Genomic DNA, 26,563 nt, shown 5'->3' on the forward strand with positions numbered 1-26,563 from the left:
AGGCCGTGCCTCAGGAGATCACAGTCCTGTTCCCTCCCCCCTCGCGACAGCAAGCAGGGCAGTTCAGCAGCAGAGCCTAGAGAAGTAAAGGAAGGGCAGACTGTCTGCATTTCTTTTGGATTTTCATAGAGTTAGGGTCAAAGAGATGGTTATTTACTGCCCCATGGTACCAGATTTAGACTCGAGTACAAACAGATATACAAAACAAAGAACATATTAAGCACAAAAATACACAGACAATACAGATGCGCTGGCGCGGTTTCGGCATAATGCCGAAAGCAAAATTTCAGACGGAGACTCTGAGGATCCGGATTCCTCGTCTCCCAGAAGAATCACGTACCCTTCGGACTGTGGGGGCGCCCCAAACAATCCTATTCGGTAAGGATTCACAGAGTTACCGATGGGCCAGGCACCACATCCAGCCCCAGATGCCCCTGAGACGTCTCCCAGGGCTGCGGTCGGGAGTGCGAGCCCGTCGGCTCCTCCGCGTCCGCCCGATACAGACCTAGTCAGCCAACTAGTACAGAGTCAGTCGCAAGCGCAAACACAGAACACCGAAACACGGATACACTGAAACACTGATATTCAGGGGAAACAATCGCTGGCCAGCTTACCTCCCGGTGGTGGGTCGGTGATCCCTGGACAGGAGTCTCCAGATCTCGGTGGGACCTCCAAATGAAAGACCCCCGTGGTAGGCAGTCTTTCAGACTGGGGAGACCCTCCCAAGGAACAGCGAGACCACTCTCCGGATGCAAACAGCAAGAGGCTTTTATTGAGTACACAGGTACCTGGGGCGGCTTAGTCTTTCGGGAGACAAGCGCGCCTGCAGACTGGGGGAAGGTCTTTTTATAGGAAAGAGGGCAGCAGAAGCAGATTACAGAAGCAAATGCATTGTTAGTGGTCAGTTGGAATGGGGCAAGGGGCACAGGGGGTTTTTCCTTTTCCCAGCACAGATGTATGGGAACAGACATCCTGTTAATTGATGTCCTGTCCGAATCTATGGATATAAATATCCTGTTTTGCAGCCAGGGACCCTGACCTTACTCTGCACTTACAGTCGTTCGTCAAAAGCTTTGTGAAATGACGTTACAGCAGCCAAGCTGGGATCTTTCATAGGGGGAGTTGTCTCTTCTGTGAATTACTGATATTCTAAGTTGGGCACATGTGCTGACTATAGGCATCCTGTTTCCCTAAGCAAACGGGATGTTCTCATGAGAGCCGGCTAGCTGCAGGTCCTGAGAGGGTCCTGAGGGTCTTAAGCGAACAGGATGTTCTCATGGGAGCAGGCCAGCTGCGGGTTCTGGGAGGGGGGGGTGTCCAGAGGGTCTTTCAGGTGATGCCCAGCCTCAGCCTCCGGAGCCGGCTTGCACAAATGAGCCACCACTCACAGCTTCCCTGCATCAGTGTTCTGAATGACTCTATCCCCAACCCTGGGCTGGGAATGGGTACCATCAGCATGAAGGGAAGCTTACCACAGGAATTCAGGAGTTGTCTTGTGACAGATTGACTCACAATGTGTTCAGCATTTGCTCAGCGTGTGTCAGGCACCGTGTCCCACAAGACCTCACCATGTAGGAGAACTAGGTATAAGGTGACTGACTGTCCTAAGTGTCTCTGATACCTCTCTCCCTGACTACTTGGAGGATTTAGCACTAACTCCCTGTCCTCAAACATCTCTTTGATTTTCTTGAGACAGCATCTCACCTTGTAGCCCAGTCTGGTATGAAACTCAGAGACATCCACCTGTCTCTGTCTCTTGAGTGCTGGGATTAAAGACATTCGCCACCACACCTGGCTTCAAACACTCCCCAGGTTGATATATTCTATATGAATCAAGGGTCTAAAAATATAGTTTTTCAGACAAGTACTCACCTTATATCCCAGGCTGACCTTGGGCTCACTATATACCTATTCTGGGGCTTGTAATTATCAGTCCTCCTCCCCTTGCCTGGAGAGCGTTGGGATCTAGGCCTGTGCAGCCACATCCGGCTCTCCAAGCCTTCACCTAGAGGCCACATTTTAGGTATCTAACAGCACAAGAATTTGACTGCCTGACCCTCATCTTCTGAAGCTTGTGGGCTCATAAAGGGCTCCAGGAGGTTTGAACACTAGGAATTACCTGCTTGTATGTTTTTGTATGTTTGTTCTTCTCACTCCTCATGGGGCACTGCATTTCAGGTGACACAGAATCAATCACTGCTGATTTTGTTCTCCTCCTCCTCCTCCTCCTCTTCCTCCTCGTCCTCCTCGTCCTCCTCGTCCTCCTCCTCCTCTCCTCCTCCTCCTCCTCCTCTTCTTCTTCTTCTTCTTCTTCTTCTTCTTCCTTTGTTTTGTTTTTTGAGATAGGGTTTCTCTGTAGCTTTAGAGCCTGTCCAGGAATTCGCTCTGTAAACCAGACTGGACTTGAACTCACAGAAATCCTCCTGCCTCTGTAAAAGACTTAAAAGTACGTACCAATTTAGAACATGAGGCTTAATGGTTTGTAGTCTGGAAATAGATACAATGAACAGACAATTATAACATTTAACAGTAAACATAGGTGCAATTAAGTTACATGTATGAACACAAACAGAGTGAACAGGAATTGGGCAAAATGAATGCTCTTGGTGGGCCCTACCAAAGGCATGCCATTGTGCAAAAGACACATGCAACAGAGTCAGCAAGAGAAATTTAGAGACAAAAACAAGTAAACAGGGGAACCAGGCAGGTGGGACTTGGTCACTTGACCTGACTCTCAGTTAAGATGGTGGCAAGTCACCTGACCTCAGTCAAAATGGCAGTGGTCACATGTTGTATGGGAGAGAGACCTAGAGGTGTGATCAGCCCTGTTGCCGAGTGGCCATGCCATAAGCCACAGAGGAGAGCAAAAGGCTGGAATTGAAAACAGTCACCTTGTGGATCCGACCAATCCTGTTGGCAGCAGTAGTGGTGGCAAGGACAGTTTGAGGAAAAGTGGAGCTGGTGGAACACTGCCAGAATGAGTGTTTATACCATAGCTGAAAATGTAAAAACCCACAAAACAGCGGTGAACACCTCAGGCAGTGTAGAAGAGCGTCTTCTCTCTACAGGTGGGCTGTTATAGCCTGATTGGCTTCAGTACAGATGACTTGGAAGCCAGAGAGGCTTGAGGCCACTCCGAGTGGTCTGTCACAGCAGGGGACCACTGACAAGTAGTCCAAAAGAAAAGAAAAGAAAAAGAAAGAAAGGAGAAAGAAAAATCCAAGGGACCCTGGGCCCCCAGTCGAATGCACCCCACACAGCGTTTGCAGTGCTAACACAGGAGGGCTGACCTGGGGTTGTCCAGTCACATTTTTAGCTATGGAAAGCAGTGAAGGGCTCAACCGTAGCTGTGAAGGCTGTGGTTGGGGGCTGGCAGGGGAAAATTCATCACTGAGGTTGCTGGTGTGCATAGAGGTCAGCACTCAGGCAGATGGAACACATGGTGGTTGTGGGAAAAATACCAGGTTCTGGATCCTGAGACCCGGAGAGGGGCAGAAGAACCTCCTGAGTCTCAGGCACCAATGTTATGGTTTAAATCAAATGCTGCAGTTCCCCAAAGAGCGCAGCAGCAGAAATGTTGCAGGTCCCCCAGTAACTTCAGTGGGCAGTGGGCTATGAGACCACACCACAGGTCCCTGAGCAGTGACAGGCAGTGGGCAGGGAGCCACATGGCAGGTGAGAGACAGAGACATGGATAGGCACACCTTGCAGAGTGAGGTTGGATATTTATTTAGTGGGTTATGGAGGGGTAAGGGAAAAGGGGAGAAGGGGAGATGGGGAAGAGAAGAGAGAGAGAGAGAGAGAGAGAGAGAGAGAGAAGAAGAAGAAGAAGAAGGAGGAGGAGGAGGAGGAGGAGGAGAGGAGAGGAGAGGAGAGGAGCCACAGCAACAGCTACTTCTCTGGGAGAGAGACAGAAAGAAGAGCTCAGACCGGAAATGGACCAAACTTCAGTTAAATGACAGATTGGATAGACAAAAGGCAAAACTAGTAGAGTAAAAAGTGTCAGACTGAGTTGGAGGCCAGCCTGGTCTACAAGAGCTAGTTCCAGGACAGTAACCAAAGGCTACGGAGAAACCCTGTCTCGAAAATCCAAAAAAACAAAACAAAAAGTGTCAGACTCCAAAGCACGTGTGTTCTGGCTGTGTGTGCTGATATGCCAGGCTATTACAGACTTAATCCCAGGCAGACATAGAGTGTAATAAGCAAAATGAACGAAGGTGGGAAAATGAAAGCCTCACCGTCCAAGGGTTAATAGAAGTTGAACAAAGAGAACACCTCCAAGAGGTCCAGTGAGCTGGAGTCCTCCACTGTGGCTGGTCAGGTCAATGACAGGCATGCCATAAAGACAACGGTTTCAAACTAAATGGTTTCTGCTTTTGCTTTGCATATTAGATAATTAAAGAAAATGGATAGACCAAGTTATGGTTGGTGAGTTGGTGGCTGAAATCAATTGAGAAGGCAGAGTCCTGGTACATGACAGTGAAGGGAAGGAATTCTTACAAAGAATACGATTCTTCAGAGGCTGGAGGGAGGGCCCAGTGGTTAAGAGCATTTTCCGTTCTTGCTCCAGAGGAAACAATACCTTCTTCTATACCTCAGGCATCAGGCAGGCATGTAGCACATACACATATATGCAAACAAAACATACATACACAAAAAATAAAGGAAACAAATTGATGATGAGACATGGTGGTGTAGGACTATAATCCAATAGTCATGATGAAACAGATGGCCAGTCTAGGCTAGGTATTCCCAGGTTCTCAGACTCTAGTTTAAATGATAGGAGGAGGAGCTCACGCAGATTTGTAAAACATTTTTTTTTCCGAAATAGAGTTTCTCTGTGTAACAGCCCTGGCTGTCCTGGAACTAGCTCTTGTAGACCTGGCTGGCCTTGAACTCACAGAGATCCGCCTGCCTCTGCCTCCCGAGTGCTGGGATTAAAGGCGTGCGCCACCACCGCCCGGCACAAGGTAACTTTTTAAAAAGTGAAATAATATTGCAGATTATAAATGGGCAGACTATCAAAACTGACAGTGGGTCACATGAGTGAAGACACGAAAGGAACCCAAGCATCACTTCTGGGTTCCTTTTCAGGGTTAAGAGAAGGGGGAGTTTGGTTGCTTAGGGGTATAGTTTGGGCCATTTTCTGATGGATAGATTTGGTAATACAATAATTGTTCTACTTCATATGTCCCTTCTTTTTTTTTTTTTTTTTGGTTTTTTTCAAGACAGGGTTTCTCTGTGGTTTTGGAGCCTGTCCTGGAACTAGCTCTTGTAGACCAGGCTGGTCTCAAACTCACAGAGATCCGCCCGCCTCTGCCTCCCGAGTGCTGGGATTAAAGGCGTGCACCACCACCGCCTGGCCATATGTCCCTTCTTATAATGCATCTGATTTTAATCATATGCATATCAAATTAACCACGAGCATAGGATGACATGGGATTCTCCCTATGAGTTCACTTGAGGTCACACTTTGGCCTAACCACTCATACATCCAGAACAGCTCAGGCTTCGTGAGCCTTTCCATTATTCATATGGAACACATGGGGTAGAGAAAATTACTCCATTGTTCATTGAAAGCTGTACGTGAGGACTGATTAGGCAGAGTCTGAGGCTACAAGGTGTGTTGTTTGGAGAGGGATGTGTGTGAACAGCAGGTACAGGTAAAGGAAGTAGAATTAATAAGTGCATTCTTAAAAGCCTGGCAGAGAGCACAACCCAAAGCAATCAGAGCCCGAGGTTGCTGAACTGTTTCTGGTGCTTGCCTGTCTCGAGGAGACTGAGACTGGATGATCCTCTCAAGTGCAAGGCCAAACTGGGCTATGCAAGTTTAGGGCCAGTGCACATAACAAGACTGTATCTGGGGGGCTGGAGAGATGGCTCAGAGGTTAAGAGCATTGCCTGCTCTTCCAAAGGTCCTGAGTTCAATTCCCAGCAACCACATGGTGGCTAACAACCATCTGTAATAGGGTCTGGTGCCCTCTTCCGGCCTGTAGGCATACACACAGACAGAATATTGTATACATAATAAATAAATAAATAAATGTTTAAAAAAAGAAAAAAAAAAGACTGTATCTGGGATGGTGGAGGGAGAGGGGTGGAGCTAGTGAGATGGTTCAGCAGTAAGGACACATACTGCTCTTCCAGAGGAACTGGGTTCAGTTCCCTGCACACACACTTTGAGAGGGTCACACCCACCTATAACTCTAACTCTAGCTAATCTGATGGCCTTTTCTGACCTCGTGGGCACGACACTCACCCGCACAACACCCCCCCGCACAACACCCCCAACCCCACCTGCCTCCCCAACATACACACATGTACACACATAAAATAAAATTATAGGATTGCCGGGCGGTGGTGGCGCACGCCTTTAATCCCAGCACTTGGGAGGCAGAGGCAGGCAGATCTCTGTGAGTTCGAGACCAGCCTGGTCTACAAGAGCTAGTTCCAGGACAGGCTCCAAAACCACAGAGAAACCCTGTCTCGAAAAACCAAAAAAAAAAAATTAAAAATTAAATTAAATTAAAGGGGTGCCGGGTGGTGGTGACACACGCCTTTAATCCCAGCACTCAGGAGTCAGAGGCAGGTCGATCTCTGTGAGTTGGAGGCCAGCCTGATCTACAGAATGAGTTCCAGGACAGTCAGAGCTCTGTTACACAGAGAAATCCTGTCTTGAAAAATTAAAAAAAGAAAGGAAAAGAAAAGCTGGCTAGAAATAAGCTAAGACTGGGCATTCATAAGAAAGATAAGCCTCCATGTGTGTATTTGGAAGCTGGGTGGCGGGCCTCCAAAAAAGCCAAAAGAGAAAAAGAGAGAAGAAAAACAGCAACAACAACAACATTTTGTATCCAGTATGGGGCTCCAATATCCCTATGTAGGTCTGAGAAAAGTTAAAAAAAAAAAAAAAAGAAAGAAAAAAAAAGGATATGGCTCCTTTAAGAAACCCTGCTGTACAGCAGAGCACTTAAACAGCCTTTTTTCACTCGAAGTAAAAACAAAAAACTAAGTTAAAAATGCCTGCCACTGTACAGGGCACTAGCATCCCAGTGTTTGGGGGAGCGCGGTGAATGCAGTTCTTGGTCAAACACACCTCCAACCGGATAGCTAGCTTTAGGCATGGCTTTCCCAACCTGAGAAGCAGGTGGAGCCAACCGATAGAGCTTCACAAAGGATAGCAGCTTAGCAGTTCAAGTTTGCGCACACAGTCCAAAGAGGCTAAAAGATACACAGCAAAAGAGGTTCAGATGGAAAAAAAACTCCAAACAGGTTCCATTGGAAAAAGAATATGGGCATAGACAGACATAGAAAGAAATGGCTTAAAGTCTTCAAAGAGAGCAACAGTAATATAAAAGAAGGACGCGTGTAACGACGGGAATACACAGGGAGCCTGGATCCTAAACAGTACTGCGCTGACTTTGAACTTTTGAATGCTGATAAGTAAACAGCAGATGCCAAGAGGCATGGGATTGAAAGAGGGACTGATGAAATAAACCAGTCATATTTTAAGAATGCCTTTACTTTAAAATGGAAGGCAGAAAATGTGTTTGTCAAATGGAAGTTAACAATGCTTTAGAGAAGAGGTTTTGCTTTTGATTTCACAGGAAATGAGAGGCTGTGGACTCCTTCAGGGTTAATATGGATCGGGTTTGATCAAGGGAGACCGCCTGAATCTTAACAGGTGATATAACACATCAACAAAGGTTACCGCTGATCTTCCCAGGACTTGGCTAGTATCTCAATGTTCTCAGGGACCCCTGAAGATGCTTTTGCCAGCAGAAAACAGGAGGTGGTCTGGAAAGCATGATACCCATATTCCCAAGAATTGGAGTGTGGGTGGTGTTTGGTTATTTGGTGGGTTGTGATTCTTTGTTATCACTTAGGGGAATATAAGAATATAGGATAAAAAACAACTTTTAATTTCAGACATTTTGTATTGGCATGGATTTTAGTATATTGATACAAATTTAAAGTTATTTTGTTACACTATGTATATGTTTCTACTCTTGTTTGGGGTATTGTGCTTATGTAGTTCATTTAAAAATGCAATGTATAATTAAGAAATGAGGTTAGTAGTTAATCTATATATAAAAATCAAATTTAAGCTGGGTGGTGGTAGCGCACGCCTTTAATCCCAGCACTTGGGAGGCAGAGGCACGCGGATCTCTGAGTTCAAGGCCAGCCTGGTCTATAAGAGCTAGTTCCAGGACAGGCTCCAAAGCTATAGGGAAACTCTGTCTCAAAAAACAAAAAAAGGAAATCTTAAATTGAGTGGTAGTGGTACATACCTTTAATTCCAGCACTTTGAAGGCACAGGTAGGAGGATCTCTGTGAGTTCGAAGACAGCCTACACTACATAGTAAATTCTAGGACAGCCAGGGCTGTTACACAGAGAAACCCTGCTTTGGAAAAGCCAAAGAAGAAGAAGAAGAGGAAGAAGAAGAGGAAGAGGAAGAAAGAAAATAAAATCTTAAAACAAGTCATTTCCAGGGTAACACTGTCATCCTCAGGAACACTGAAGAGAAGCTGAGTCTCAGGCAAGGACGGGTCACCCAGACAGGAAATATGGAGCTGAGCTTCACCCAGGTCAAGTTATCTGGAAACCCCTGCTTTCAACAACACACTGAATCACTGAGAATCTCGGTATTGCTAATGGATATCTTCTTGTAGGGAGGGTAAAAGTTGGTGACTCACACCTGTGTAATCCCCTAACTAGTTGCCCCATTTCCGATTCTAGGCTCCCTACCCCCGCTATCCATTGTCATCTTTTGAACACCCAAGTGGACTTTTGGATACAAGAAAACCAAACAAACAGTGAACAATTAGTACATGCCTGCCAGGTTGATATCTCATTGGAATATACGGCAGTTAACAAGTGTGTGTGTGTGTGTGTGGTGTGTGTGTGTGTGTGTTCATTCGGGACTAGAGACATGGCTCTGTTAAGAGCACTTGTTGGTCTTGGAGAGGACCCAGGACCCAGGTTTGGTTCCTAGCACCCAACTGGTGGCACATAACCACCCATAATTCCATAATACCCATAGTTCCAGATGATCTGATATCTTCTGATCTTCAAGGGCACTAGGCATGGACGTGGTGCACATATACACATAGGCAAAACAATCATACACATACAATAAATAAATTTTAAAAATTTAAATAATGTGTCAATTTCGCATGTCTTACTAATTCTAACTGAGTTATAACAATATGTAACCGTTTTTTAAAAAATATTTTATTATGTATAAGTGAATCATGTATCAATTTCAATGATAAGATACACAGTTTTATCACTTAAGGGTAAGGATATTATCAAGCCTCTAGATCTCTAAACAACTGGTAAGACACAAGAAGCAGAGTCCCACAGGGTAAGCAGCTCAGTCTCCAAATGTCTCTCCCAGTTGTGTAGTGATCCAATTTGACAAAGCTTCTGCCATCTTGGTTGTAACTAACATTGGTCACCAGATGACTCTGGCATGCATGCCAAACTCTATAGGATAAGATCATTAAGATAGTTAGTCAAATGTGTTAGGCCAGCCTTCAATGCCAAGACTGTTTTATTTGCTTGTTTGTGACAGGATCTTCCTACTTGAAATTGTCCAGCCTCAACCTCTGTAAACCTGGGATTACAGCAGGTGTCAACATGCCCACACCAGGCTTGGATTTTCTTTTTTCTTTTTTTCTTTTGGATTTTCGAGACAGGGTTTCTCCGTAGCTTTTGGTTCCTGTCCTGGAACTAGCTCTTTAGACCAGAGCTGGCCTCGAACTCACAGAGATCCGCCTGCCTCTGCCTCCCGAGTGCTGGGATTAAAGGCGTGCGCCACCACCGCCCGGCTGGATTTTCTTTTTAGGTGTTCAGTTCAGGAGGCAGTGTCATTACAAAGACTACCCAGTGAAAAGGGTAGCTCTCCGGGAAAGGACTGGGCAGGAAACTAAAGAAATAAAGATGAGAAAGAAAGGGAAGTGGGAGGATGAGTCCCAGCCCAGCACTCCATTAAGTCAGGTGTGGTAGCTCAGGCCTGTAAACCCTGCATGGAAGGCTGGAGGCAGGAGGATCAGAAACTCAAGGTTATCCTGGAAAACAAAGGGAGTTTGAGGCCAACCAGGGCTATATGAGACTCCCTTAAAAAAAAAAAATAACAATCAAAAAAAACCAAAAAACACCCCGCCCCAAATGTAAGTAAAAGATTAGCATACTGGGAGAGCATGGTGGCAATGTCTGTAATCTCAATATTTGGGAGTAGGAGTAAGAGATCAGAGACCCAAGGCCAGCCTAGGTCCAAAAAAAAAAAAAAAAGTGAAAATGTTGGGAAAATCGAAATTAATGGCCCCCATTTCTCATCTCATATCCCCAGTTTCTCCTCCAAAATTGTTAGCTTTCTGTGCGTCCACCTGCCCTGTGTCAAGAGAGCTTACCTGCAGAACTGGTTAAGAGGAGGAGGTCAGGAGAGACACAGCTGCATGGCTTGATGGAACAGTCACACGTGCCCACTTAAGGACTAAAACGGAGAAATCAGGACACTCTCACAGAGGAGCTCCCTGCTTTGACAGTAGCGGTGCGTAGCCAAGCAGTGGTGGCGCACGCCTTTAATCCCAGAGGTAGGTGGATCTCTGTGACTTTGAGGTCAGCCTGGTCTACACAAGCTAGTTCCAGGACTGGCTCCATAGCTACAGAGAAACCTCAAAAAAATAAAAATAATAATAATAATAAAGTGATGTGCTTTCCTGGGAAACGGGTGGACAGTAAGTCCTCCTCGAGAACAAAATCCACAGTGCTGAGGAGAAAGGACCAGGGAAGTAACCTTCTCTCCAGAGCAGGCTCCTTTGTCTCTCTGACCTTAGCAGGCCAAGAGCAGGCTGAGTCCAAGCCTTTGGCTCTGATGATACTGACAATTTTTTGCCCTGTCGGCACCTAGTCAGTCGGGTGGTGTGACCCTGGGGACTGGCTGCTACGGGATTGGTTATTATACTTGGCTACTGGTCCTTGACTTGCTTTTAGATATTGGAAAGATTTTGAATTCTGTCTTGTCTTCCAAAGGGCCTCATAAATTAAGTCTCATTGGAAGGAGGCGCTCATGACTTTTCACAGTGCACCCCTTTAAGGTGTGTTGGGGTTTGGGAATGATGAAAGTGGGACTTGCCTTCTTGTCTGGCTGAGGAAAAGTAGAGATGATCAGGAAACCCAGAACTTTGAACATACAAGGTAGAGACTGTGCTACTGAGCTATCCTCAGCCCGGAACCTAAATTGACCATGGTGACAGGTTATATTTGGTGTCTGGTGCAAAAACCACCAGCAGTCATATGCTATTGACTCAGACTGGTACCGTGAGCTGGAAAAGCCATTTGACCTAGCCGGGACATTCCATGGCACAAAGAGTCACAAAGACAATGAAAATGTCAACAGCTCTGAACCGTGACGGTACAAAGATTTGCAGTATACACACTGTCCTAACATACAAACCTAGAACCTTCTGGGCTGGATGGATCCATTGTCCATGAAACAAAAGGTCATTATTCTCAAAAGGGTTCCCGTCCTGAGTTTCTAAAAATCTGATTTTTGTTGTTTTGTTTTGTTTGGGGCAGAGTCTCCTACTTACTCTCCTTCTGTAGCCCAGGCTGGCCTCTAACTCCTACCTTAGCTTCTGAAGTATGGTGCCAAGGACACAGGAAGATGCCACATGTTCTTCTTTCTTCCCTTGATTTCTGCTGTGCAGAGAAGATTTGGGGGACAATATGCATTTATTCCAGAAGCTGGGATAAGAAAATTCCTCTGCATAAAACCACATTTTGACATAATTTAATCAGTCAAAAGGAATGTTAGTTTTTTTTTTTCTCAGCCAGATTTTCAAGCTGGGGTCTCAGGGCTCTGAAGAGACTTGGTTTGCTCAATGCTGCAGGCTGGGTGGGGGGTGGCTGAGCTAGAATTTGGTGACTTAGGTGGGATGGGCAGGTTCAGTCTAGGTAAAAGGTTGGCAACTTGTCAGTTGGCAACGTGCAATCCTAAATATCTAGAAAGATTCTGTAGTGGTTGACAGAGGCGGGGGTGGGGGGAAGGGGGAGGGACATAGGGAATGACACAAGTGTGACATTTCACCTTCCTTATTATTGTTTCTGAAAGTCATAGTATTAGTTGAACCAATCTGTGACATTTAAAACCATTGAGTTATACACATGATGTTAAATGGTGAAATTTGGGGGTGGGACTGTGGTCCATCAGTAAAGTGAAGAAACTGATCATCCTCAGGACAGACTGAGATAATGTATTCTAAAATCCTAGCTGGGTGTGGTGGTCTTCAATACTAGCGCCCAAAAGGCAGAGGCAGGTTGGTCTCTGTGAGTTCAAGGCCAGTCTACTACACAGCGAATTCCAGGTCAGCCAGGGATATATAGTGATACTTGTCTAAAATAATAATTACCAGTGGTAGTAATAATAAATCTTAAATATCTCAGAGCAATCCTTCTCTTCTTTTCCCCTTGCCTTCCCCTCCTCCTCTCCCTCCCCCTCCTCGGTTCTAGAGATGGAGCCCAGAGTTCACACAAGTAAGTTTACCCCCGTTATACATTCTCTAGTTCTGCAATAACCTTTTGTTTTGCTTTTTTTGTGTTTTGTTTTCCAAGACAGTGTTTCTCTGTAGCTTTGGAGCCTGATCTGGAACTCACTCTGTAGACCAGGCTGGCCTCGAACTCCCAGAGATCCGCCTGCCTCTGCCTCCCGAGTGCTGGGATTAAAGGTGTGCGCCACCACCGCCCGGCTAAAAAGGCTCTCTTGATAAAACATACTCCTCAGCTGTGAGACAAGAACACTGAATGGCATACCCCAGTGGCACAAAAGAATCACGGACAGGCACTAGGGAGGACCCAGAGCCAGAAACACCATACAGTACTGTCTGCCTTTCAGGTTCCGGGGAAGGGGAACGGACAGACAGCACTTAGGAAGGACTACAACACTTTCATTAAGACTATGGATCAGGAAACGTCTCCAGAGAGTCCTCTACTAAGGCAAGAATAAAGGAAGGTCAGTCACGAAAGGGGAAAAAAAGAGACTGAGCATTCTCCCCACACCCCTGGCTGAGGACCCTACAAGGGCTTTGTGTTTGTGTCCTACCACTGAGCTAAACCCCAAACTGTCCTTTAATTAAAAAAAAATATTGTTATTGTGTATGGTGGGGGTAGGGCATGTGCGAGGTCTGGGGATTGAATTCTGTTCATCAAGCTTTGTGGGGCAGGCACTTGGCAGGCTTAGGCATCTCTCTGGCCCTTCTCTCCTCTCTCTGCCTCTCCCGGCAGCAGCTTCTGCCCTTCTTGGCTGGGTCAGGAGGCAGCAGGACAACCCTCCATCCTCCACTAGCCAACTTGGAGCAGAGTCACAGAGTCAGCCAGCTGGCAGGAGAGACGTCTGGGCATCTGTCTGGGAGAGAGTCGCCAGCCAGCTAGGAAAAGAGAGAATGCAGTGGAGTCCGAGCGTGTGTCAATATAGGGCATATGTGTGTGTGACGAGGACAGGGTGAGGTAATTATGAATGAAACAGCCTGGAAAACAGGAAATCCCCGCTGCACCCCAGGACTTCTACCCACATCATCCACCTTTCAGATTTGACAGCAAGATGCTCACTTTCTTCTGTAGTTCCACCCCCGTTTGCCAAGCAGTGTAGCTCACTCCGGGCTTGGTCCCCTGGCAGCTGCCTGGGTTCCCTCACGCTCAGGGCTCACTGTGGGTGCCAAGGTAAGAGGCCGAGAGGAAAGCTCCAGTTCCACCTTGGTGACTAGGGCAAGAAGCCCCACCTTACACATAGGTTCATCTGACTGGGAGTTCTCTGAGGCAGCTCCCAGGGAGCTCTCCTCTTCTGTCTGCATAGATTCTTTTGGTGCCCGTTACCTACCTGGTACAGGAGCCTCCACAGAATGGGACTCCTGAATCTCTCCTAAGCTGTTCATTAATCTATTGTTTTCAAACATCCATTAATTTCCTTTTCTTCTTTTTATAGTATCATCAGCCTTCTGTAGCCTTGATTCAAGCAACCTTGGATTGAAAATATTTTCAAAGAAATTTTCTACAGTGAACAAGTGTGGCCTTCCTCCCAATCCCCGATATTATTCCCTAAAGCAATACAGGATAGCTACTATTACTAGTAGCATGCTCATTGCATTATATGACACGGAGTAAGCTATGTAGAGGACAGGTCTCATAACTAATCTAAATGAAAGTATTCAGAAGGATGTGCAAACGTCACATGCAAACCCCACGACATTTTACGTAAGGGACTTGAGAACGTGCAGCTGCCGGTAGCTGCAGTGTCCTGAAACCAACTTCCCATGGATACCAAGAGGTGACAGCACCTTTCAAAGTAGAACCTGGAAACACTGGAGACTTTACAAATCCACCCCTTCTCACTCTCCAAACTTCGGCACAGCTGGGTAAAGCGGTGCTTGCCTGTAATCTCAGCACTCAGGTAGCTGAAGCAGAAGTCCAAAGCCAATCTGTGCCACATGGTTCCGGGCCAGTTTGGGCTACAGAGGAGGACTCAAAAATGAAACAAAAAAAATGAAACAACTCCTGGCACCTGCTCAAACACACGTGCTTGCACACACATACACAAAAATCTAACAAACAAGATCCTTCCTTTTTCAATTTAGATTTTTTTCCCCAACAATATCTAACTAGGTAGCCAAATTGGCTTCAAAAGCAAGATCCTCCTGCCTTGGCCTCCTGGAAAGACTATTGCAGACGATCTAAATTACATTTTTATTTTTTTATTATGTGTGCATACGTGTGTGTTGCAGGGCCACATGCATGCCACAGCAAGCACGTGGAGTCAGAAGGCAACTTGAGGGAAGCAGTCCTCCTGTCCCAAGGACTGAATACAGGTCATCAGGTTTTGTGACAGCACTATACCCCCTGAGCCGTTTCACCAGATCCTGGCGCAGTTTTAAACCCTAGCCTCCCTCCTCCACCGCACTGTGGAACAGGGGCCTATGAGCTAGGGGCTGCCCCTGAGCTCACAGCAAGTTCTGATGAAGAAACTGAGAACTGGAGAAATGACTCACCTCAGCCCCATGCTGGGTTACAACAGCACCCAATTCTGGACTGAGGCGACCCACCCACATATAGGCCGAGAAGTCACTGTGTGTATTGGGTGCCCTCTGCTCGTATTTCAGCGACTCCTCTGGGTCTCCTTTTCCCTGGTTCTGCACACCTTGCGATGGCCCTGCCTCTCACTCCCACTAGCATCTTACTGGTTCATGCAGTGAAGGAAAAACAATACATGAGTTGGGGTGGAAAAACTGGGTCAAGACTTCAGGCAGGCACAAGGGCGGAGCTCAGTGGGAGAATACCTGCCCAGCCTGGACAAAGCCTTGGTCCAATACCCAGAACATCATGGGGGGTGGGGGGATAAAGAGTTAAGGCAGCAACTTACAATATATTAATAAACTTTATTTTTTTTTCTGAGATTATAACTGTAACAAATACCAGGAGGGGAAAATTTGGAAGATAAATTATCATCGTAATACCCAGAGGGAATCACTGTAAAAAGGTTTGACAAATACTGATGCAGTTGGTGTACTGGTTCACACCTCTAACCCCAGTGTTTGGAGGCTGAGGCAGGAGGGCTGAGTTCAAGGAATTTTGGACTGGTCTGGGCTGTAGAGTGAGACTCTGTCTAAAAAAAAAAAGCAAATGACAACAACACAAACCTCAATAGCAACAAAACAAAACAAAGGCACTTAGTATTTCAGCAGCTGCTCTTTTACTTCCAAAAAGTCATGAAAATGATTCATTTAACAAACAATATAAGCACCTGCTACATATACCCAGCATTGTTCTGGGTTTAGGTATGAAGCAATTTTCAGAACAACACAAATCCCCATTCTCACAGAGATACAATCTTGTGGGAGAAATTAATTGACAAATAAATGTGAGATGGGTTTGGTGCCGTTGGGCATTCTGAAGACAAAGTGAAGCCAAGCAGGGGAGATGGAGGGGTTCTGGTGCTGATGTATAAGGGCTGTTTTGGAAGGCTACCGTGAGGAATGGCATTTAGGGTGGAGAAGAGAGTGAAGCAAGCATCCATCCGCTCACTTATCCAGTATTGACTGAGCATGTCTGACACGGAGGATCCAGTAGTAAGAGATCTTTACATTCTGGGTCACACCTCCTCCTTTTTAGGGAGTTGTTTTGGGGAGTTTTTTTGTCTCTTATTTTCTTCCTGCTTTCCTTCCTCCCCCAACCTCTGACCATTCCAGTTGGTCCCAAACTCTCCATGCTATCTCAGCCTTGGAAGGGTTGGAATTAGGATGTGACCCACGGCACCTAGCTTCACACCCAGCTTCAAGTGACAGCCTGCCTCAGCCTCTCTGGTTGCAGGAGCTACGAGAGTGCGCACAGCTGAAGCCTTACTCTGTCCTACTGAATGGTTTGAAAGCTGAAAATTTCAGGATAGGGGGCAGGAAGGACATCTATCCTTTGTATTTTTTTTCTTTTGTTGGAGACAGGTTCTCTGTGTAGTTTTGTCTATCTTGGACCTTGCTATGTAGACCAGGTTAGCCTCAGACTCACAGAGGTCTGCCTGCCTCTGCTTCCCAAGTGATGGGATTATAAACCACTGAGCCTGCTGAGTATTTAAATTAGAAGACACAAAAAGTCTAATGACTTTCCTCCCAAATAAAAAGACTGACTCAATTCTATCTCTGTTCCCTGAGGCCTCCCCCTACACCCACTAAGAAGTTCAATCTAGTAGTTCCTTTTCTATTACCGTAATAAAGTACCCTGACAAAAGCCATTGTGAAATAGAGTGTCGTGGTTACTTTTCTATTACTGTAATAAAGGATCCTGACAAAGGCAACTTGGAAGGGATTATTTTGGTGTAGAATTTGAGGTTCTCAGTCTCTCAAGCCCAGGTGGGAAAGGCTGGCAGCAGGCCCGTGAGGCAGTTGGTAACTTTGCAGGGATGCTGGAGCTCTGTTCTCTTTTCTTTCAGTCCAGGACCCCTGCTATAACCAACCTAATCTGGAAACACCTTACTGACTTCCCCAGGAGTTGTTTCCCTGGCGATTATAAAGTCTATCAAGCTGATGATCAAGATTAACCAAGACAGAGGGTTCCAGCAGCCTAGACTGGCTTTGAGCTCGTGATACAGCTGAAGCTGCCATGCACTGGACCTCCGGCCTCACCTCTCCCGGGCTAGGGCTGTAGATACTCAACTCCACACTCAGTTTCCTGTTCCCATTTTAAATGTTTACCAGGGTTTTCTCAGTTCATCTAATTTTACTTTCCCACACTAATCATTATTATTATTAAAAATAGCTTTGACTTACCATAGTTTATTTAGATAGACACATGTGTTTTCTGAACATTTGCCCCCTTTCTTTTGGCAGCTCATCTCCTTTTGACCTTCATTTTCTTCTTTAAATACTTCAGAAGTTTCCCTGGTAAAGGCCTGTGGTGGTTCTCTGTTTTTGTTTATCTGAGGATGTCCTTCACTACCCTTTTAAAAACAAACAACGTTCTTCGCAGGCTCGGGTGGCCTGCGCCTCTGATCACAACATTGGGAAGACTGAAGATGAGATGGAGCATTTATGGCAAGTAAGATCCTGGCTCAAAAGTTAAAAATCTGACTTTATTCAGACATAATCCACGCATCAGATTTCAGTGTCTGGTGTGTGTGTGTGTGTGTGTGTGTGTGTGTGTGTGTGTGTGTGTGTGTGTGAGAGAGAGAGAGAGAGAGAGAGAGAGAGAGAGGAGGAGATATAGGACTTTGTCACACAGTACGTATCAAAAACCAAAGGAGGCAGGGGAGAAACCTCCCAACTTTCACTATAGTGAGCATTAAATTCTGTGGTCTCTCTTTAGATTTGTCTACTCTGACATGTCACCTAAATGGACTCGTGCATTATTTTATGTGTATGAATGTTTCTCCTGCATGTGTGCAGTGCCTGACGAGACAGAGGTGCACTATGTGGATGCTGGGAACTGAACTCAGGTTCTCCGAAGAGCCTCCAGGGTTCGTAACTGCTGAGCCACCTCTCTGGCCTCGAGAATGGCTCTTTTTAATTACCATGATGTTTTCAAGTTTCATCGACATTATGGCATATACCAGTGTTTTTTGTTTTGTTTTATTTATTTATTTTAGTTTTTCGAGACAGGGTTTCTGTATGTAGTCCTGCTATCCTGAAAGTCGTCGGCTCTGTAGACCAGGCGAGCCTTGAGTTTAGAGATCAGCCTGCCCTTGCCCTGGCGTTTTGAGACAGTGTTGCTGGTAACCTGGTACCCAATTCACTAAGTACTGGAAGACCTTGACTTTGTCCTGGTCCTCCTGCACCCACCTCCCAAAGGCTGGGATTATGGGTGGTACTAGAATGGAAAGGTAAGCACTCTGCAGCCCCTATACTCACCTTTGCTTAACAACGTACGGTGGAGTCTCTCTCTCTCTCTCTCTCTCTCTCTCTCCCTCCCTCCCTCCCTCCCTCTCTCTCTCTCTCTCAGTGTGTGTGTGTGTGTGTGTGTGTGTGTGTGTGTGTGTGTGTGCCTTTTCTCTTACTGGTTTATAGCAATCCTTGTATGAATGTCCCATCAGCTTCTACTGTGGGCTTTCTCCGTCCTTCCTAACTGGATACAGTACTGTGGTAACTCCATTCTCCAGAGGTGGAAGCTTACCTGAGGGATAATTCCCACAAGTGGAATTCTAGGTAAAGGGGCACAGACGCTATGGCTAACGATGAACCAAAGCTGATGTGGTTTGCTCAAGGAAAACTGATTCCACGCGCACGCCTTTAATCCCAGCACTCGGGAGGCAGAGGTAGGCGGATCTCTGTGAGTTCGAGACCAGCCTGGTCTACAAGAGCTAGTTCCAGGACAGGCTCCAAAGCCACAGAGAAACCCTGTCTCGAAAAACCAAAAAAAAAAAAAAAAAAAACTGATTCCACGGACCTCTGTCTGCCGGCCAGCACGTCTCTCTTCTTCCGGGCATCCCCGCCCCCTCTGCAACTGACTAGACATCCTGAAAAGTAGGGGAAAGGTCACGGCAAGAGTTTGCTTCCTTCCTTCCACTCCTGTTAGCTTAGAGGTGAGGGCTTCTCCCACACACAGAGTTGGTTCTTGCCCTGTACATTGACTCGCCGATCCTAGAGATCGGGAATCCTCTCGATCCCTGCCTCCAATCCCAGTCCACTCTTCACCCCGGGAAGGCATAGGGCCACCCTCAACCTTCCATGTGTGGATGTTCCCTGTTCGAACTATCAGTAATTCTAGGCTCGCGCCGGGGGCAGGGGTGTGTTTTACCACTCTCGGCTTCCCCAGGAAATCTTTTCTGAGATTCCCCTTCGGAGACAAAATGTCTGCATTGTCTTGGTCGGGGGTGGCGGGTAAGTAAGGTAGATCAGTTTCCAGGACTGAAACCTGGACCATGACTTCCTCCCTCTCTAGTTCAAGCTGAAGGCACCTTTTAAAACAAGTCGTTTATTTTAAATGAATGAAAACAAAAAAAGCATCTAGGAGTCAATGCCCTCACTGGGGACCGGATCCACTGAGGGCAAAGTGATTTGTCCAAACGCCTTAACACCAGGAGACTATTTCACTTTCACTCGGGAGGGTTCGAGGCCAGCCCGGGTTACCCGGTAAGAACCAGCTTTAAAAAAGAACCCCTGCCGGGCCTTCACTCTCTACACGCCCCCAAGTGGTGTCACTACCAAGTGTGATGACGAGGAGGGTGGCGTGAAGGCGCCTTTCGGCTTCTGGTTTTCTAGAAGGCCGGCCGGGTTGATCCTCACGCCAGACCCTTTCCGGACAGCAGTGAGTCAACCGCAAGCCGCGTGCTTGCCGCGACTCTCTGCGGCCTCCGCGACGACCCGTCCAGCTGAGGCAGGGGCAGGGCGAGCAGCAGACGTGCCCCGGAGAAGCGTGCGTGCGGCTTCGGTACGCAGGCGCGGCCTCCGAGGGCGGAACCTCGGCCATTGGTGGGCGGGGCCTCGAGGCGTCGTTTTCTCTTTGCTACTTATTCGTAGCCCGAGCAGTGCCTGCGTGGAGCTTCCACGCTGCTACTCCAAGGATCTTCCTCCTCGCGCCTGCACGACCTGCTGTGACAGCGAGCAGCCGTCTCCTGACTCTTCCTCCTGAGGTAACTGGCCCAGGACCCTTCAGACCGGAGGCCGAGTCCTGGATCCCTTGGCCTGGCCGAGTCCTGGATCAGGCTGCCTAGGCTCTCTTTAGGACTGTGCCTCCAGAACGTCCCTAGGCTCTCTTGGCCTGGTCCAATCTATGAACCCCTTGACCCACCAATGCTCGCCCATCATGTGAGCCCCAAACACCCTTATTTTCCCCTTTCTAATGTATTATGTATTACGAGTGTTGTGTCGTCACTGCCCCTCGGAAGGCTGTGTTCTTGTCTGTAGGACGATCGCGTGGCCCAGAGTGCCTTCCAGAATGCCTAAGCTACTGGAAAGCATTTAAGTATGCTTGGACAAATGAACTTGATTTAACTTTCAGTTATTTTGTGAGTGCTGTTTAGAATTTCGCGTATGCTAAGGCTTATACCGCTGGCTATGTTGCCAGCTCTTAGGGTTTACTTGAGACAAGGCTTCTTGACAGTAGCTTCTGATTCTCTCTGTAGCTGGGGCAGACCTTAAACATGCTTTCCTTCTGCCTCAGCCTCCTTCACAGCTGGGATTACAGGCCTTTGCCACCCTTATCATTTATATTTATTGTGACATTCAAGAAGTTTATAATCAAATGTGTGATTCAGAAGAGACTAACTATACAGGTTGCCTTATTTAGGGCATGTTCTTTTTATTCTTGTGGTGCTCCAACATCCTGGGAAAGCTCTCTATACCACTTGAGTTATAGTTTGAGCCTCTTTTTTATTTTCCCAAGACAGTGTTTCTCTTTAGAATTCTCTCTGTAGACCAGGTTGGCTTTAGAGATCCAACTGCCTCTGCCTCCAGAGTGCTGGGATTAAAGGCGTGTGCCACCACCGCCCAGCGCCCAGGCTAGGTTTTAACTCACTGTGTAGCCCCAGGCAGGCACCACTGGTCACATCTAGCATTTTCTTTTGTATATTATGTATGGGCATTTTGCCTCCGTGTTTGTCTTCATGTTTGTTATGCATCATGGATGTGTGATGCCTGTAGAGCCCAGAGATGGTGTCAGATTCCCTGGGACTGGAGTTACAGATGATTGTGAGCTGCTATGTGGGTGCTGGGAATCGAACCCCAGCCCTCTGCAAGATGGGCCAGTGTTGCCGGGTGGTGGTGGCGCACGCCTTTAATCCCAGCACCCGGGAGGCAGAGGCAGGCGAATCTCTGAGTTCGAGGCCAGCCTGGTCTACAAGAGCTAGTTCCAGGACAGGAACCAAAAGCTACAGGAGAAGCCCTGTCTCGAAAATCCAAAAAAAAAAAAAAAAAAAAAAAAAAAAAAAAAAAAAAAAAGATGGGCCAGTGCTAATGGTGGAGCCCCATCTCTCCAGCATGATTTTCTTATATTTCCATCTGCCCCTTATATAAAGGTAAGTACCGGCACTGTAACATAGGGTTTGTACGTTGCTCTTGGTAGGAATGGTCTTCAAGAGAAGTAAAGGTAGCTGGATGCGTGGACTGTACCTGTTATCCCAGCACAGACAAGAGGATTGCTTCAAGTATGAGGCTAGCCTGGGCTACATAGCAGGCTTCTGGAGGGAGTGGGAAGAAGGACAGACAAGCAGTTCTATACAGTGTTCTTGAAAATATTCCAGAGTGTGATTTGTTCTTCAGCCGTGGCATTTGTAGTGCAAATATACTTGGAGACGCTGCTGTAAGCAAACATGCAGGCTCCCTGCTCCCTGGCTGGCAGGGCCTTTGTTGCTCCAGTGCAGACAAGGGTTGAAGGATGTATACACATGGACTCTTTCTCTATCTTCACAGGATCTAGAAGCAGAAGGCAGCTTTCCTCCCCTGCGAAGGAGCTGGGCATTGCGGCCATGAAGTACATGTTGAACCTCTATCTGCTGGGGGTCATGTTGACCCTGCTATCCATCTTTGTTAGACTGATGGAGTCAGTCGGGGGCTTACTGGAGAGCCCAGTGCCTGGGAGCCCCTGGATCGCCAGAGGTCAGCTAGCCAACACAGAGCCTCCCAAAGGCCTTCCAGACCATCCGTCTGGAGGAGTACAGTAAAACCAAGCTTCAGCCGGACTTTGGCACGCTAAGTTCAGCATGTCCAGCCAAGTGTTCCATTTCCGAAGCAGCAGCATCTCACTCTCCCGACGAGTGGAATCTCACTCTCCCGACGCTTGCTTTGCTGTCCTCAGCAGTGTGGCTCTCAGATGAAGGTGTACCAGCTTCAGGGGTTGGGAGGGTCAGGTTCTTTTAGCCCTCTGTCCTGAAGGACTCTTTGGACCTAAGTATCTTCTGGTTGGTTTGATATTGAGTCTGTTCCATGAGAACTGTTTGGACAGCAGTTAAGGGATTATGGGCTGGCTATAAAGTGAGAGAGGTTGGAATAGCCAGCATCCACGTCTCAGTTGTACATTAAGTTCTTCCTCCAATGTAGTCCGCATGCGTTTGTAAATAGTGTCTAAAGAGGGCTGTGGGGTGATCAGACCCGCTCAGGGTGTGGGAGGCCCGGCCACTGTGTGGCTTACATGAATTTTTCTAATGCAATAAATGTGACTATATATGTTTACACTATGTGTGTCATGTTGACATGTCTGCCCTGGAAATTAGTAAGGAAAAGTTTAAATCCTAGATCTTCAAGTAAACCCTATCTATCTATCTATCTATCTATCTATCTATCTATCTATCTATCATCTATCTATCTATCTGTTTATGAGGTGAGGTCTCACTGTGCAGCCCTGGCTATCCTGGAGATCCCTTTGTAGACCAGGCTGTCTCACAGAGAGATGCCTGCTTCTGCCTCCTTAGTGCCGGGATTAAAGGTGTGCACCACAACCATGCCTGGCCATCTTTATTTTTGAGATCGTCTCCTGTAGATAAGGCTGGTCTTGATTTTCTTATCTCCCTGCCTTCACCTTCTAAATGATGGGATGGATGGCTTATACTTAAACTTGGTGTTTTCAAATTTAGGAGCAAGAAAGTGCTCAGAGCTCTGTTTAGGAACTGAGCATGGTAGTATATGCCTGCGGTCCTCAGCACTTAGGAAGCTGATGCAAGAGGATTGCCTAAAGTTCCAAGGATAGCCAAGGCTGCGTAGCCAGACGGAGCACAAACAAAAAAAATTGTTTAAACTTACTTGGGGACAGGGCCTTTCAGGTTTGCCCTGAATCAGCCAGTTAGGTATATGAGCATAGGCTATCACAATTGGTCCTTCATAACCACCTGCAGGGACTCAACCAGTTGTCAGTTGAGCTTTTGATTATTAGTGCTCAGGATTGAACGCAGGGCTCTGTACATACAAGGTAAGCACTATACCACTGAAGCCAAATCAGCCCTGGAAATATTTTTTATATTGATTTACTTTTATTTTATATACATTTGTATTTTGCCTACAGGTCTGTCTGTGAGTGTCAGATCTTGGGGTTACAGACAGTGTTGAGTTGCATGTGGGTGCTGGGATTTTGAACATGGTTTTCTGGAAGAACAGTCAGTGCCCTTAACTGCTGAGCCATCTTTCCAGCCCCCAAAATATTTTTTTTTAAATTATGCCCATGATGAACTATTTTTGTCCATGATAAGACATTTTTCACTTTTCCCTAAACAATAAAATAAAGCAGCAATATAGTACTTTTTTTTTTTTTTTTTGGTTTTTCGAGACAGGGTTTTTCTGTGGTTTTGGAGCCTGTCCTGGAACTAGCTCTTGTAGACCAGGCTGGTCTCGAACTCACAGAGATCCGCCTGCCTCTGCCTCCTGAGTGCTGGGATTAAAGGTGTGCGCCACCACCGCCCGGCAATATAGTACTTTTATATCATGTTAGGTACTATAAGTAACTCAGAGGTAAGCCTGTGTTAGGATATACTTGGCTCCTCTGTAGATGGTATGCCATTTTATGTAAGAGACTTGTCTTCAAGGGAGAGTTGTTGCATTAATTCCCCCAAGGACCATTTGGTCTTCTTGGGACTGATCCATATCTAAGAAAAATGCCCTGTCCTAGCCTTTCCTTGAGTCTAAAAGCAGACGAGCATTCCTGCAGTTCTTGGCTATTCTGTTCTCTTCATTATCTTTATTTATTTATTTATTTATTTTATTTTTCGAGACAGGGTTTCTCCGTAGTTTTTTTTTTTTTTGTTCCTGTCCTGGAACTAGCTCTTCTAGACCAGGCTGGCCTCAAACTCACAGAGATCCGCCTGCCTCTGCCTCCCGAGTGCTGGGATTAAAGGCGTGAGCCACCAGGTATTATTCACCCGTGTGGCTGTTTAACTCTGTTTGCTGTCAACTTACGTCAGCTACTGTCTGCAAGTGCCCGTGTTCAGTCTGTGCCGTGAGAGCTCACGAAGGGACCCAGATTCTTCTTATTCACAGAGCCCCATCTGCCTCAAGTGCTGGGGTTAAAGGCATGCAGCACGGTGACAGGCAAAGAAGGTTCCTTCCCCCATTCCGCCGCTCCATCCCACGTGCTTATTGTGAAAGTGTTCACTTTGCCTCAAGCTACTTCATCTTCTCTCATCTCTGTACGGACACTATTTTATGAATTTGATTTCCTTTTGCCCCAAGAAAGGAATGGAACACAGCATCCTGTTCAACCAGCCCTGCTTTCTGGATCCTTTTAATGCAACTGACTGATAGACCTGGCATAGGGATTCGTTTTATCTATGCCGTGTGGTAGTCAGTGTATTGCCAAAATCCCCATTCTAGGTACATAGTGCATTTTTCTTAGCCAAAGGTTCAAGAAGTGATTTCTTTATTGGGTCTTGCTGTGCAGCCCAGGCTGGCCTCGAACTTGTGATTTAATTGCTGGGGTTTAAGATCTGTTGTCACATCTGCTCTGGGCATATGGTAAGCTAGTCTTGACACTAGTGAGGTTACATACAGGTGATTTCATTAGTGCAGTTCTGTCATTGTGTTTGGAGGGATGGTGGGAGGTCTTTAGCAGGTAAAACACTCGTCAAGATGTAGGATGACCTGAGTTTGATCTCTGAAACCTACAGAGTGGAGAGAGAGAACTGATTCCCACAGGTTGTCCTCTGAAGTCTACACATACACTGTGGTGTGCTGGTATCACCCCCCCCCCAGAAATGTAAATGAAAAGAAAATATTATTGGAGGTCTGGCTAGATAGCTCGGTGGGTAAAAGTTCTTGCCGCCTAGCCTGATGACCCGAATTTGACCCCCAGGACCCACATGGTGGAAGGTGAGAACCCACTCCTCTAAATTGTTCTTTGATGTTCACAAATGTGCCCCCCCCAATAAATTAATAGTTGTACAAGTAAAAAATATGACTGGAAACCCAGCATGGTGGCACGCACGTGCCCTCCATGTAAGCTAATGTCACACATATCTGTGTTTGTTGGCTTTGTGTGCACACGTGCACACTAATTTAGAGACAGGGTTTTGCTATATAGTCTGTACTGACTTTGAACTCTTGGCAACCCCCCTGCCGTAGTCTCCTAATTGGTGGGATTACAGGTCTGCATCACCATGCCCAGCTAATTCCAATTTTTGTATCAGTCAAGGACATATTAGGTTATATTGTAGCAAGACCTGAGCTCCGGAAAGGAAACAGTTGCCTAAACAGTGCTCCCCCTTCCTCCGGAGGGAGGTGCCCACACCACTCTGGCTGGTTGGTAGTGCGCAATCTCAGGCTGTTGTGCCCCACCCCCATGTGCCCCACCCCACGTGCCCCACCCCCATGTGCCCCACCCCCACTCCTCATCTGCCTGACTGCTGCCAGCTGGGCCTCCTCCTGTTACCACGTGTTAGATCTGTGGAAACGTGGCACCCAGATAGCTCAGCCATACTGGTAGAGAAACTTGAGCCCCACTCCGAACTTAAGTTTGAATTGTAAGTAAAAATGTTATTTTATTTTTTCCCATTGAGGGAAGAATAAGGGTGTCTTACTTAGGGAAATATTCAACATCCTGAGCTGTCAGAGGAATGCAAATTAAAACAACTTTGAGATTCCATCTTACACCTGTCAGAATGGCCAAGATCAAAAACACTGATGACAGCTTATGCTGGAGAGGTTGTGGGGTAAGGGAAACACTCCTCCATTGTTGGTGAAAGTGCAAACTTGTACAACTGATTTGGAAATCAGTATGGTGATTTCTCAGAAAATTAGAAAATGATGTACCTCAAGACCCAGCAATACTGCTGTTGGGTATAAATCCAAAAAACACTCACTCATACTACAAGGACATGTGCTCAACTAAGTTCACAGCAGCAATATTTGTAATAGCCAGAACCTGGAAACAACCTAGATGCCCCTCAACTGAAGAATGGATAAAGAAAATGTAGTACAGTTACACAATGGAGTACTACATAGCAGTAAAAAATAATGACATCTTGGAATTTACAGGCAAATGGATGGATCATATTGAGTGAGGTAACTCAGACCCAGAAAGACAAATATAATATGTATTTGCTCATAAGTGACTTTCAGACATAAAGAAAACGCAGCCTACAGGCCACAACCCCAGGGAACAAAGACA

At 46.5% G+C, this 26,563-nt stretch overlaps 1 protein-coding gene across 1 annotated transcript; it reads left to right on the top strand.

The window, feature by feature from the left end:
• The first annotated feature begins 19,936 nt into the window (after positions 1–19,936).
• Positions 19,937–22,646, top strand: Hilpda (hypoxia inducible lipid droplet associated). Its single transcript, XM_041675677.1, has 2 exons — positions 19,937–20,108; positions 21,886–22,646. Exon 2 carries the CDS (start codon positions 21,942–21,944, stop codon positions 22,134–22,136), a length of 195 nt encoding a protein of 64 aa, XP_041531611.1. The 5' UTR covers positions 19,937–20,108; positions 21,886–21,941; the 3' UTR covers positions 22,137–22,646.
• Positions 22,647–26,563: the final 3,917 nt, after the last annotated feature.

The sequence above is a fragment of the Microtus oregoni genome, unplaced genomic scaffold, assembly GCF_018167655.1.
Source record: "Microtus oregoni isolate MIOR12 unplaced genomic scaffold, Mior012 000026F_ref0000081, whole genome shotgun sequence".
NCBI lineage: Eukaryota > Metazoa > Chordata > Mammalia > Rodentia > Cricetidae > Microtus > Microtus oregoni.